Consider the following 15,820-nt stretch of genomic DNA (forward strand, 5'->3'; position numbering starts at 1 on the left):
ATGTAACTTCTTCTAGCTGAACTCTCTACAAGGTAACTTCTTCTAGCTGATTTTTCTACAGGGTGATTTGTCTGTAGCTGAATTCTCTACAGGGCAATTTGTTTGAAGCTGAACTCTCTACATGGTAGTTTCTTTGTAGCTGAACTCTCTACAATGTCACTTCTTCTAGCTGAACTCTCTACAGGATGACTTGTTTCTAGCTGATCTCTCTACGGGTGACTTGTTTCTAGCTGAACTCTCTACAGGGTGATTTGTTTGTAGCTGAACTCTCTACAAGGTAACTTCTTCTAGCTGACCTTTCTACAGGGTGATTTGTTTGTAGCTGAATTCTCTACAGGGCAATTTGTTTGCAGCTGAACTCTCTACATGGTAGTTTCTTTGTAGCTGAACTCTCTACAATGTAACTTCTTCTAGCTGAACTCTCTACAAGGTGACTTGTTTGTAGCTGAACTCTCTACAGGGTGATTTGTTTGTAGTTGAACTCTCTACAAGGTAACTTCTTCTAGCTGATCTTTCTACAGGGTGATTTGTTTGTAGCTGAATTCTCTACAGGGCGATTTGTTTGCAGCTAAACTGCTGAACTCTCTACAATGTAACTTCTTCTAGCTGAACTCTCTACAAGGTAACTTCTTCTAGCTGATTTTTCTACAGGGTGATTTGTCTGTAGCTGAATTCTCTACAGGGCAATTTGTTTGAAGTTGAACTCTCTACATGGTAGTTTCTTTGTAGCTGAACTCTCTACAATGTAACTTCTTCTAGCTGAACTCTCTACAAGGTGACTTGTTTGTAGCTGAACTCTCTACAGGGTGATTTGTTTGTAGTTGAACTCTCTACAAGGTAACTTCTTCTAGCTAATCTTTCTACAGGGTGATTTGTTTGTAGCTGAATTCTCTACAGGGCGATTTGTTTGCAGCTGAACTCTCTACATAGTAGTTTCTTTGAAGCTGAACTCTCTACAATGTAATTTCTTCTAGCTGAACTCTCTACGGGTGGCTTGTTTCTAGCTGATCTCTCTACATAGTGACTTGTTTCTAGCTGAACTCTCTACAGGGTGAATTATTTGTAGCTGAACTCTCTATAAGGTAACTTCTTCTAGCTGATCTTTCTACAGGGTGATTTGTTTGTAGCTGAACTCTCTACATGGTAGTTTCTTTGTAGCTGAACTCTCTACAATGTAACTTCTGCTAGCTGAACTCTCTACGGGTGGCTTGTTTCTAGCTGATCTCTCTACAGGGTGACTTGTTTCTAGCTGAAGTCTCTACAGGGTGATTTATTTGTAGTTGAACTCTCTACAAGGTAACTTCTTCTAGCTGATCTTTCTACAGGGTGATTTGTTTGTAGCTGAATTCTCTACAGGGCGATTTGTTTGTAGCTGAACTCTCTACATGGTAGTTTCTTTGTAGCTGAACTCTCTACAGGGTCATTCCATACCAAATCAACAAAAAAAATCCGGACTGCTTTCGATTTTTGTGAAATTTGGCACAAACATGGACCCTTTCAAGAAACTTTCTTACACCAAAATTTGGCTCATTTTATTGGTCTCCCTTTAAGGTTACGGAATAGTTTAAAATGCGTGGGCGGAACAAATTACAAAACTTGCTTTAAACCAAGCAGGGATAAATAATTTCAACAACTGTGTTGTGTTAGCAATACAACTAATTGTGCTTGTTTGTTTTTACTATAGAACAACAACTGTTCTTGGGTGTGTGGTCTACAATAGAGCGATCTTTTATAAAAACGCGCCGCCAAAAACCAGACTAACAGATTACTGAATCCTTATAATTTCAACACAAGTGGCTAAACAACTAAAATATCTAGGTCCTGTGGAAGCGATTTTTTATGTTACTGGTAGTATAGACGTTTTATTGAACTTTTAGTAGTTTTTCGGGTGAAACAAGCTCTTTGAAGGCTTGTATCCGAGTCACTTGGGAGAAACACGCCAAAAACGCTTCCACAGGACCTAACAAATTTAATATACAGTATCACTATGCCCCAGAAAAGCCAATAGAGCCTACAGCTTTTTCTGTATTTGGCGGCGGAAAAACATGGTAGCGACAGCTGGAGCTGGCTTACTTGTGTTACTACAACAAATTGTAGTGTTCCACCTGCCTCAAACTACACTGTAGCTACATAAAAACATTAAATATGAAGGGCTTCATCTTCATTTAAAACTTTTCACGCTGCTAGACTGGTTTTATGGGCTTCTCAAAAAGTATCGATAGGCATTCAAAATTCTGAATGATTGCCCGTGACTATACCGTAACCTTAAGTTATGACCGCTCAAAGTTTCTGCTGAAAATTTTATGAAGCTTACATGTCTTCAATAAAATGGCCATAACTTTGCTTGTGATTCACGTAGAACCTTCTGGATTAGATTTTTGAAATCCTTATTAAATTCCCTTTCAGGTGATATATAATAGTTTATAATTGCTCAAAGGAAAAGGTCAAACCACAAAAATGTAGCTTTTTCCTTTGATCTTCATTTTCAAAAATATGTATTCTTTAATTAAATTTATTTTTGGTTTAAATGTTGCTCTAATACCCATCATTCATTACTGTGAGTTTAAAGTTGGGACCAATAGTAGATCATGAGTTATAAGTGTTAATGTGTAGCCTTGTAATCACAGCTGTTTGTATGGTTCAAGTATGCAAAGATGCAATACCAATTGCAAGTAACTTTATATAATACTATGTCACAATCATTAATACATTGTTGTTTTGTAAGTAATGTTAATATGTTTTGTAAGAAAACCCAGTAAAAGCTTATACTTAAATACATATATTCAAGTAATTTACCCCTGATCAAGCTTGTATATATTGTTTCTGATTATGACGCCAAGTCTATTATACAGTAGTGAAATATTGAACTTGATGACATTTTCACTAGCTACAGTAACTGCTACTGCTACTGTTAGCATTTAATGCTGATTGTTGATATGCAAGTACGTATTTTGATACACAAATGTAGCTATAGTGAAAACTGTCTAAGCCAGTCAGGGCCAATTTTTTTGGCCTTAATATTCAGGTGGCTATTTATATTGTTTGATGTGTATAAATGTCTTACTAGAACAATTTAATGTTGGCCCTTAATAGAAAGGTGGCCTTTCGTTACAGGTGGCCACTAAGACAAGTTCCACTGTAATTTGAAACACTTACAAATAAAACATGATGTTATGTAGCTGCATTCTTTGTTCTTAACACAGGCATGAATGTTTTAATATTGTTAATCTACTAGAGATTTTCTAAAAAGTAGTAATGAATGACTGATGCAGTATTAGCAGTCTTTTCAACTTATACCTTCAAAAATTCAATTGTGTACTTATATCAATGCATCAGATTTCATTGCATATCAAAGTTACATGTGAATGATTGTAGAGACTGTCATGCAATATGCACCACTTTCAGTCTCAAGTTTTACCATAATGCTCTGATTTAACTTTGAAGTTAATTGCCTTGACCCTTTCTTTAATTGATTGTTAATGTATTTCGCTTAAAGCTATAGATATGTATCAGTGTGCAATTGCTGTAGTGAACCTTTCTACAATGTAATTTCTATGGAACATTTCTATGATTCTAATTATAGAAGAGCTATATACATTGCTATTTTTATCATGATACAGTTGATGTATGGAGTTAAAGTCAGGTACCTTAGGGCCAAAATTTCTGGGCCTTAATGTGCAGGTAGCTGCTTAATACATTTGCATAAGTGTATAGCAACAATTTAAAATTGGCCCTTATGGAGTGGTGGCCTTTCTATACAGGTGGTAACTTTCCACTCTATTCCATCAAATTTCTGACGAGTAAGTGGTTTTAAAAGTGTACATTTTTCCAGCAAAGGCATTGTTTATAGGTACAAACATATAAAGTTGGCCTTTAAGTGGTCAGTAGTAGGCTTGCTCTTTCAAAGTATGCTTCAAAAGTGATATACAGTGTAACATACCTTAGCGGCTACCTTAAAGGCCATCTTTTTATAAGAGCCAACTTAAAATAGGATATTTCTACTCTAGTGCAACTATATGAAGCAGCTATCTAGGTATTAATACCAAGAAGCTTTGGATATCACTAAGACATGGCATTTCAATTCCACTTTACATGTACATATGTATGAATAACTGTCGTTTACATCCATTATACACACATATAAGATTGGAAACTATCATCATTATCTGTGGCTGAATATTACTATTATACAGTAAGTAAAATTGAAAGAATAGATTGGAATATCATTAGTTGTACAGTAAATCCCTTATAAATATAACTACCCCTATAATAAGACCACCTTGTTATAGTGGCCACCTCTATTTTATAGGACACTGAACTTACAGCAAAAACATAATCAGTGATTCCTTTATTAGGCAGCCTTATTGTTGCTCCAACTTTCTTAGCTTTAAAAGCGGCTCTGTTAATATGGTTTCACTGTAGTGAGCCCTTGTCAATACTACTTTAATGCATAAATGATATTTAACATACCAATTACAATATAAGGCTACTTGCAATTGGTATTAGAAATTACACTGTAAAAATACCATACAAACAGCAGTGATTACAAGGCTACACATTAACACTTATAACTCATGATCTACTATTGGTCCCAACTTTAAACTCACAGTGGTGAATGATGGGTATTAGAGCAACATGTAAACCAAAAATAAATTTAATTAAAGAATATATATTTTTGAAAATGAAGATCAAAGGAAAAAGCTACATTTTTGTGGTTTGACCTTTTCCTTTGAGCAATTATAAAATATTATATATCACCTGAAAGAGAATTTAATAAAGATTTCACAAATCTAAACTAGAAATTTCTACATCAATCACACGCAAAGTTATGGTCATTTTATTGAAGATGTGTAAGCAAAATAAAATTTTCAGCAGAAACTTTGAGTGGTCATAACTTAAAGGGAGACCAATGAAATGAGCTAAATTTTGGTGTGAGAAAGTTTCTTGATAGGGTCCATGTTTGTGCCAAATTTCATGAAAATCGAAAAGGGTCCGGATTTTTTTTTGTTGATTTGGTATGGAATGACCCTACAATGTAACTTCTGCTAGCTGAACTCTCTACGGGTGGCTTGTTTCTAGCTGATCTCTCTACAGGGTGACTTGTTTGTAGCTGAATTCTCTACAGGGCGATTTGTTTGCAGCTGAACTCTCTACATGGTAGTTTCTTTGTAGCTGAACTCTCTACAATGTAACTTCTTCTAGCTGAACTCTCTACAAGGTGACTTGTTTGTAGCTGAACTCTCTACAGGGTGATTTGTTTGTAGTTGAACTCTCTACAAGGTAACTTCTTCTAGCTGATCTTTCTGCAGGGTAATTTGTTTGTAGCTGAATTCTCTACAGGGCGATTTGTTTGCAGCTGAACTCTCTACATGGTAGTTTCTTTGTAGCTGAACTTTCTACAATGTAATTTCTTCTAGCTGTTTCTAGCTGATCTCTGTACAGGGTGACTTGTTCCTAGCTGAACTCTCTACAGGTGATTTGTTTGCAGCTGAACTCTCTTACATGGTGGTTTCTTTGTAGCTGAACTCTCTACAAAGTGACTTCTTCTAGCTGATCTATCTACAGGATGACTTGTTTCTAACTGAACTCTCTACAGTGTGATCTGTTCATAGCGGAACTTTCTACTGGGTGATTTGTTTGCAGCTAAACTCTTTGCATGATTGTTTCTTTGTAACTGAACTCTCTACAAGGTAACTTCTTCTAGCTGATCTCTCTACAGGGTAATTTGTTTGTAGCTGAATTCTCTACAGGGTGATTTATTTGAGCTGAACTCTCTACATGATGGCTTCTTTGTAGCTGAACCCTCTATAAGGTACCTTCTTCTAGCTGATCTGACTACAGGGTGACTTGTTTGTAGCTGAATTCTCTACAGAATAACTTGCAATGTAATATTACTGAGTAAATTATAAATGCAGCTGAATGCTTTATTAGGGTGACTGTTCTATTAGAGTATCTCGATCTCGCATTTGCTGCACGTAGTTGCCTTTCGAATCATAACTCAGTGATTTGTAATCCGATTCTTCTGTACTACTGCAAGGACTTTCTATGATGATTATTCCAGCTACGTACTGATTTTCAGCTCGTTGGTCTAAGCGGTTTGCCTGGTAGACACTAAAACTAATAGTTTTTTATTCATAAAAATCGATCGCGTAATTTTGACACAGGTTGGGTTTTGTGTCATATCTCCATGGTCTTTATCCCGATTCCTTTCAAACCACAAAAAGGCACTCCTACGATGGTTGCTCCATCTACATATCAATTTTCAACTAATTCCTCCAAGGGGTTTACCCTGTAGGCGTGACAGACCTTCGACCTTATTTTACGCAAATAATCGGTCATAACTCCGTGAATGTTCATCGGATTCCTACCAAAGTTGGTACGGAGATCCGCCTTAATGAGCCCTTTAAGTGTGCCAAATTTCAGCCCAATCCGAGCACGTATTCGTGTTTTATGGCGAATTTTGCGAAGTGTGCGAAATGAAGATGAAGAAAAAAACGAAGAAATTAAAACGAAATTTCGTTCGCTCGTATCTCGGAAATGGCTGGAGCGATTTTCTTCAAATTTGGTATGTAGACTCCCCTAACTGGGCGGCACGTCTCTAGAAAATTTGGTTCCAATCGGATAAGGGATCACAAAGCTACATAGGTGTGAAAATTGCGTTTTCTTTCTTCCTGTTAATATACTCACTGTGTGGCGCGCCGACTTCTTGGGCCGCACGACACACTACCGTGTGTCTTGATATGTAACTTGTGTATGTTAAACAATTGTGCTTCAGCAATATTTCACCATTTAATCTAGCAACGGTATGTAGTAAAACAATGACATGATAACAAATTTAGAAGGACTAAATACATACAAAGGAAGACTTTAGTGTGGCAGTTTTAGATAAATTGCTCACAAAAGCAGAAAACAAAACAGTTTTCTAGTAATCAAAAGTTATACAATATGTATTTCTAGTGACAAACTGTGTTTGACTTCACCAAAATTTTAATGTAAAATGCATAGTTCAATTAAATGATTAATCATACAGTACAATAGTACTGCATAGTAGGGACCACAAAGGAGTAGACGTGGCCCATGAAAAACATCACCCAAAAACCAGCCTCACTTTTCCCAGATGACAATGAGGCAGTATTGGTTGGGCAAAACTAAGCCCAAATAAGCCTTGAAATTGACCCGAAATGCTTTCAACAAGATGCTACAGAATTTTAAATATAATTATATATATATTTAACAGAATTTTCTAGTGACTGACTGAGTAAATAAGTGACTGACTGATTTCTTCAGACAAACATAACTCGACAATGGCTAAGGCACGGGCTTGGTGTTTTCACTGTTCAACGTCGCTTCGGCCCAAGAGGTGCCTTTTGGCATACTGCATATGTACAATGCATTCTTCATGGACTTACCAGTGTCCTCCTTTGTGTCCCATTCATCTTTGCTGACAGCAAAAAGTGTCGATTTGGCAGTAGCATATGATGGCTTCCTTTTGTAACAGAAATTGTCCATATTTTTCGTAGTGGCTACTTTGATTGCAGAGGTATTTTTCGAACAGTTCTTGATTTGTAATGCTGTGTAACAGGTGTAACATAGCTGACAACAAAGTGTAATGGATACTTTACTTTTCAGATGATAATTGATAAAGCTGGGGCACACAGCACCATTTCTTTCGCGGTATGCGTGGGCTCACCAGTCATAATAATATATTACAACAAAAGTTAATGAACAAGTACATAAACAAAATTAGAATTTTCAACTAGAGTAAGGACCATAGCACATCGATAAAAGTACTGTAGTGTGTGATATTAAATCACAGTAAAACAAAAAGAAGTGTTGTGTCCTACTGTGCGTTTCTGTTATGGTATCATGAGCCCAGTAGGGATATAACACTTCTTATTGTTTTACTGTGATTTAATATCACACACTACTCTAGCTTGTTTCAGTACTTTGTATCGATGTGCTATGGTCCATACTCTAGTTGAAAATTTCAAATCTTTTTGTGTACTTGTAAGTAGTTAATTTCTTTCCAAAATGATTGTTTAATAGAACGATGTATAATAAAATTGTTTTTACAGTTCCCACTCCCACCGTCACTGTTACTGCCCGCAGTATTCAGACAGTTGGTCAGCCATTAACTCTGGAATGTAATGTGACTACTGTGAGGGGTATCACCAGTAGAGTGGACATTGTGTGGAGTAGTGATGGTACAGAATTAGAGAGAGTGGAAGGAGTTAATATTAGCTCAATGACAAGCAGTACTGCAGTGTATACAGACACTTATACTATATCACTACTAACAACATCTGATGATGATAAAGTATACCAGTGTGAAGTAGTGATCAATTCTAACACAACAGTGACAACTAACAATAGCATCACACTGGATGTGACTGGTGAGTAATGAGAACAGTGATTACAATGAGATAACCCCTTTTTATTTGCAAATAAAATGATCAGGTCATGCAGCCAAAAAGATAATGCACCACACTGTGAGTATATTGACAGGAAGAACGAAAGCGCGATTTTCATGCATTCATAGCTCTGTGCTGCTTTCACAAAACAAGATGATTTTTGCTATGGACACACCTGCCATATTTCAGCAAAATTGCTCCTAGCATTCCCGAGACATGGGTCTTCAAAAATTGGCTTAGTTTCTTCATTTTTTTCTATTCTTCTTTTTGCACACTTACAAAAGCTGCCATAAAATGCGACTGTAATATCCGTTTGCCTTGAAATTTGGTACACAGAAAGAGGACCAAGTTTGACTGGAATACGATAAACAGCCAAGGAGTTATTAGTGATTATTGACGAAACATAACACCAATATTAGGCATTCCAGACCAATTTTCAAACTTTGTAAAAATGAACTTCATTATATGCTCATTAGATAGAGTATTGATTGTCGATCTCAGAAATATATAGTTTGTTGTGTTGGAATTAGCTACTTTGGCACACACAGTACTTTAAAATTGAAAAAAAGGACCATACATTTTAAAGGAATAAGTGGCACAATTGAATTAGGAAGCCATCTAACAACCTGGACAGCCTTGAAACTGCAATTGCTTCTAGCTGCAAGTTTGTACATGTAATAAGAGTAACTTCAGGGTTTATTAGATCTCAGCGATCTTTGTGTGCTTTGTGGTGAGCAATATATTTCACCTACTGCACACTTGTCAATACAATGATGTATACCTTAGGTAAGTGGCTATACCTCAAGTAAGTAAAAAGATTAAGTTAACAACTTATAAAGGTAAACAACTAAAGTGGAGGTGTCACAATGATGCAACAATGCCTAAGGTGGAGTTGTGGTTTCAGTTATGGCATTGTTATGCCGACTTTGAAGTGGTTCATACTTTTGAGTTGGTGACACAACCATCAGAAAATTGTTGCGTAGCTGAAAATCACAATGTAACTACACACTTTAAAGTAAACACTAGGGAATACCTTCCATACGACAGTATTTTTTTTAAAGTTTCAAAGTATTCTTCATATATTACAAGACTTTAAAAAAGATTACAAAATGACATAAAACTCACGTAGATGTAATGTGCACGATAAAACTAAGATTTTCACGATGATCAGCATGTGGACAAACCCCGAACTGATTTTCATCCCCATTGGAGCTCAGATGGCGGAGCAATACTAAGTTAAACACACATTATTATTTTGTGCCAGGGTTCTATTGGGGAATAGAGTAACTCACCTAATATCGGACAGGCTCCAAAATCAAACGTGATTACTCAAGCTACAACAGGAATTTTTGAACAACTTATATGTCTTACATAGTTCAAGGCTGTGGGACTTTGGACACCAAGTATCAGCTTTCTCAGCTTCTTTATCTGGTGGCAGCAGCCCTGCAAAGTTATTTCAGATTAATACATATAATCGGGAAAAAGTCAATTCATGGACACCCACCGTCTACAAATCACGCTTACATCCAATCAACAGTTTGAGCAATTCATCTACTTTCTAAATATCTCTAGACGTCACTGGAGTAATAATTGCACCATGAATTTAAGTGTACGGAAGTATATGGTGTTTGTAAAAGCATACAGTACACATTTCCCGATTGCAGTGTTTGTTTTGCTGTACTGGTTGCAAACAGATTTTCTTCACTTGTTATGGAGGAAGTTCCTCAGGATCATCAATTCTTAGAGCCTCTGGACCCAGTTGATTTGGTGCCTTCTCCACAACTTCAGAGAACTATTGTGAAGAAAAAGGGAGGACAAGCTGTTTCATCAGGGTTACCTAATATCTGCTTCTGAGTTGTTGTGTGAGGGGGCTGCTCCTCCATTCTTGGCTACAGGATTACAGTGGAGCCAGATCCTAGTCTACCTTCAATAACACCCTCACCTCCCAAACCTTGTTTACCAAGAGCCCATCACCAGCACCGCTCCAATCAAATAGCTCAATTGAGACTACGTCCTAACTTTTCTCCATCTATTTCTTCCGTTTCTCAGCCCTTTCCTGTCCAACACTGCTATCTTCCTAACTACCTTCAGCAGCAAGCAGAATTGATTTGGATGCCATCTTCTAACAATGCTTTGATATATCAAAATTCAAGTGCAACTATCCCCACCACACCCCTCCATGCCACACTCTTCCTTTTCCCTACCGCTTCTGGTAGACTGTGTTAGTGTACTATATTATTGTTTGCATGTTTACTAATACGCATTGCTTTCCCGTAAACGTATATCAAGCTACGTATACTTAATCAAGTTTCCGTATACTTAAATTTATGGTGCGATTATTACCCAAGTGACATCTCTTTTTTTTTGATTTGTAATTCGTGATTAAAAGGATTTAATTAAATAAACTAGGGATACTTAGAAAGTAGATGAGTTGCTCTACAGCTTAAAAAATATAAAACTGTTGATTGGATGTAAGTGTGATTTGTAGACAGTGGGTGACTTTTTTTCGATTATACATATTAATCTGAAATGACTTGCAGGGCTGCCACCAGACAAAGAAGCCGAGAAAGCTGATACTTGGTGTCCAAAGTCCCACAGCCTTGAACTATCTAAAGACATATAAGTTGTTCAAAAATTCCTCAAGTAATCGCGTCCAATTTTGGAGCCCATCCAATATTAGGTGAGTTACACTATACAAAGAATATTAAAAAAGATCTCGGATACTAAAATGCCTACCAATATGTTGTCATGCCTACAGGGTAAACCGCTTATGGGAAGAAGCTGAAAATCGGTACATGGATAAGTTAACTATTGAACCTCAAATATTTTGTGGTTTGAAAGAAATCGAGGTAAAGACCATGAAGATACAGCAACAAAACCAACAGTGTGTAACAATTATGCAATCAAGATTAGCTTTTAAAGAAACAATTACTTGCCACACCTACCAGAAAAACCGGTCAGGAGAATGATTTGAAAATTGGTGTACAGATGGATTAATCATCTTAGAAATGCCCTTCAATGGTTTAGAAGAATCAGACTTAAAACCACAGAGTTATAATACGAAATCCAACTCGATGTAGCAAGTACGAGATTGAGATACTTTAATAGAGCAGTCACCCTAATAAAGCATTCAGCTAAGAAGTAAAATTACTCCATTAAAGTGTTCAACTATGCCTTGGAGAGAATTTAACACTGTTATAAGCCACTCTGGGTAGACAAAAAGAAATCTCCATGTAGAGAAATCAGCTAGAAACAAGTCACCCTGCAAAGTGTTAAACTACATTTCAAGTCACCCTGTAGAGGTACTATTCGGCTAGAAACAAGTCACCCTGTAGGGAGTTCACCTACAAGAAAACTATCGTATAGAAAGGTCAGCTATGTTGCAATTCTTTCTGTAGAAAGTTTAGTTAGGTAGTAGTTAGGTTACGAGTCACCCTCTGGAGAATTCAACTACAAACCATTCACCATGTAGTCTAGGAATACAGCTATGTTACAAGTCTCCCTGTAGAAATTTCAGCTACATACACATTTCCCTGTAGAGTATTCAGCTGCAAACAATTCAGCCTGTGAGTTAATTTGATATCTTGATTAATCAACACAATTGTAAATTACTAAATAATATTGTTAAATGTACATGTAGCTAAACAAATAATTAACAATCTTCTCCATCATAATCCCCATTTCTGCAGTAAAGAAAAAGACAAGTTAAAACAAATACCCGAAGCTTGCCATAGGCTGATTTTAGGTATGAAATTACAAAAAGATGCAATATCTAATCAGAAAACAGCCAAGCTGTAAAAAAGGGTGCAGCCTCCAAAAAAGTCAGGGTGAAAAAGATGTGAAATCCAAGGTAGTGGCTAAGAAATGGCTATGATGGTAGGTTAATGGCAAAGATTTTAATAACGACAATTCAGGTGAATTTGATGCCAAATCCTAATTCACCTGAATTGTCATTTTTGCCATTAACCTACCATCACAGCCATTTCTTGGCCACCATCTTTGATTTCACATCTTTTTTCACCCTAGCTTTTTTTTGAAAGCCGCACCCTTTTTTACAGCTTGGCTGTTTTTTGATTAGATAGATATTTAGCTCAACATTGTACAGCTGTAAGTAGAAATGGAGGGATATATAAACATGCTTTTCAATTGCACAGTTGGTCTTCTTGTGTACTTACATACAGTACTGCTTGAACACAATGTCGTTACCTATGCACAAGTACATGTTAAAAACTCACTAATTAAGGGGTGTGGTAGCTGTTTTGCTCATGAATCTTCATCCCTTAACTCACATAATCGTGCATAGTGACATTGTGTTTGAGTGGTACCATACATGCACACATCTACACTAAATATTGCAATTGTACTAATTCTTACATACATACAGTTCCTTTTCCCACCATTACCACATCACCAAGTGGTACAGTACAAGGAGCTATTGTTGGTGATCCTCTACTTGTCCAGTGTATAGTTGATACAGTTGATGGAGTGGAGCCCAGTTTAGTAAACATTAACTGGATGGGATCTGGAGGGAATTTAATAGTGAATACTAGCAGAGTGACTGTCAGACAAATCATATCCAGTGAAAACACTTATAATAGGTGTCTGATCTTTACCAAACTGTTTGAGGATGATGCAGGAATATATACATGCAATGTGTTAATACTTAAAACCAAAGGATTGAGCAATTTTGAACTACAACCTCTTGTTGGTAAGAATTAACATATCTATGTAGCATTGGTAGGGGTGTAAATAATGGCATGTAGTATGTATATAAATTGTGCATCTGTAAGTAAGTTGTAGTGCAGTGTATAGGCAGATCAAAGGTTACTACCATGTGTTCCAAAGTAGTTGTAACCTGGCTTACAGTGGGTTTATATACCATTCACAAGCTAGTGTTGTTCCAGTTCTCAGTACTGGAACCAGAAGTAACTCCAGTACTAGCAAATTTATTCTAGTTCGAGTTCTATAGCTAGAACTGGAACTGGAACAATAATTTTGTTTTCCTCTATACTGGAACTGGAACTGGAATTATAAAGAAAATTTATCAAGTATGGAACTGGATTTGATCATGATCATAGTTTTTATCACTAAAAATAGCTAGCTGTCCTGAGCAAGTAGAAGTACTGCAGGAGGAATAGTTAAATCATGGGTTCTCTAAACCCAAATATTTGCTATCAATAAAAGGAAAAAGCATTAGCCTAGTAGTCCTGTCCACCAGTAAAGTCCAGTGATTGTACATAGCTATACAATCTGTTGCATTATTCCATTAAGCATTAATACAGTGTATGTGTTGCTTTTGTCTGCACACAAACAGCTGTATTATCAGCACACAAATTGCATGTATCCTTGTAAAGAACATCATATCTGGCTTTTTATGTTTATGCTCCTGAGGGTTGACATTCAACTTATAACTGCACTGCCAGAAATGAAATGATATTGCTACATTGAATGTACATGTAGAATATGCAGGTGGACTGAGGAACTTTGCCCAGCTTCATTTGTAGGGTTGTACAAAAATAACAACTTTGTTATTTTGTTGAGTAGGTATTGAAATATGCACAGAATCACTGAGTTTAGTTTTAAAGTATTACATACATTCATTTGTGGTTAAACTTCTTGACAGTGTGTGTGTTGTGTCTATGTTTTGTGTCTGTGTGCGATGTCTATCATTGTTCTTAACATTCTATTGTGTAGTATTGTAGTGCCATGTATCTTAACACAATTAAGCCATGAGCATCTAAGCAAGCAAAAGTAAGCAGCTATAGTTGAACTGTTTTGCTTTTCCATATATATATATATATATATATATATAAATATATATAGCTGATACATAGCTACAAGCTGACAGGTCCACCTGCATATTCCATATTCAATGTGGCAAACAACAGTTACAACCAGTTTCCCAAATATGTGCTATTTTAAGAAGAAATAAAACTTGAGTCTAGTAATCCAGTCCACCAGTCCAATCCAGTGACTCTATATATTATACACCTGATACAACACTATACGTAGATGAAGTGGAACCAATTAGTTATCATTATCTAGGTGTTTCAGTCATAATGAAATGTGTTTATATATAGTTTAGTATTTGATAATTAACTTCACGTCTTTAAGATCACCCAAAGCCTCAAAGCATCAAAGCTTTGTTTGTAGTTAGAAATAGTTTTATAATAGTTGTTTTGCCTAACAACTTACAGATGCGTGAAACAATCAAATCAAGACTTATAATTCAGTACATACATGTTGTTCTAGAAATGGTTACAGAACTGGAGCCGGAACTGCAATCCTAAATTTTATGGCTCCAGAACTGTAATTTTGAAGGTTATAGTTCCGGAACTGTAATTCCAAAGATTATTGTTCTGAAACTGAAATAGCAAGCTGGTACTGGAACAACACTATCACAAGCCAATTATCACTCTGACTATTAAATAAGTTTGTTGAGGCCAAACCAGGTTTATTCCTAGATTCCCACATTCTTTTAAAGAAGTGCCACAAAATTTTCATTATTATGACTATTTCCATCTGAACAATATTCACAAAATATTCACTGTTGCATTAGTGGATTTTTTTAGTGTTTTGTTCAAAGTTTAAACCACAATGAATAATGAATCAATGATGACTGTCCACGCATATCAGTTTAGGAAATGTTTGAAACAGGAATCTAGGTATTAACTTGGTTTGGCCTTAGCACAAAGGTCATTGACAATATCCATACACCACATCACCACAGGAGCAGCCACCACAAAGCAGTAAAAATGACAATATTAAACAGTAAGACCACTCCCTACACAGTAATGGCTACTGTTGTATCATTATACAGTCAATATAATGCAATATGTAACACTTTCACACCTCAGATCAAAGGAACTGCCTAGGCTACATTTTGTATGTAGCCCAGCTAGCCGGGCTACATACCAAATGTAGCAGGGCTACAACTAGGCTGTTTTGACAGTTAGACTATTTTGACATATAAGGAAGATCAGGTGTGAATGTGGTAATTACAACTATTATGCAATACTTTGAAGTTGTATTTAAAGCCTTAAATCAATCAGCTTAAAGCCTTTGAAGTTACTTCATGTATTTGAGAGTACTTTTGATGTACTTGAAAGTGCTTTTGATGTGGTTTGGTATAGTTTCAAAAAAAGTTTCAACTATAGCACTAGCACTTACTATGTAAGGTTTTCAAAATGTTTAAGAAACCTATATCACCAAGAGATAGTTTTATTGTGGGATTCAGTTTGTCTCAATTGAGAGCCACAGTAGACTCAATTGTAAGCCACATGAAACCCACAATGTAAAGTGCATCTTGCCTATATAGGTTTTATATACATTTTAGTAGTTTCTAAAAGAAAGAAACACTTAACAACACAAATAGGCAGATCAAAGGAATTATCCCCGTATTATTTCTT

The 15,820-nt window shown here is 36.2% G+C and overlaps 1 protein-coding gene across 1 annotated transcript in view; it reads left to right on the top strand.

Annotated features, from left to right (window-relative positions):
• Positions 1 to 13,130, top strand: part of LOC136261074 (uncharacterized) — a 111,390-nt gene extending 98,260 nt beyond the window's left edge. Inside the window, exons 12-13 of the mRNA XM_066055040.1 lie at positions 8,076 to 8,393; positions 12,796 to 13,130. Coding sequence (XP_065911112.1) covers positions 8,076 to 8,393; positions 12,796 to 13,130 — 653 coding nt within the window. The remainder of the gene's footprint in view (positions 1 to 8,075; positions 8,394 to 12,795) is intronic.
• The last annotated feature ends 2,690 nt before the right edge of the window (positions 13,131 to 15,820 follow it).

This window comes from Dysidea avara, chromosome 7, assembly GCF_963678975.1.
Source record: "Dysidea avara chromosome 7, odDysAvar1.4, whole genome shotgun sequence".
NCBI classification, from domain to species: domain Eukaryota; kingdom Metazoa; phylum Porifera; class Demospongiae; order Dictyoceratida; family Dysideidae; genus Dysidea; species Dysidea avara.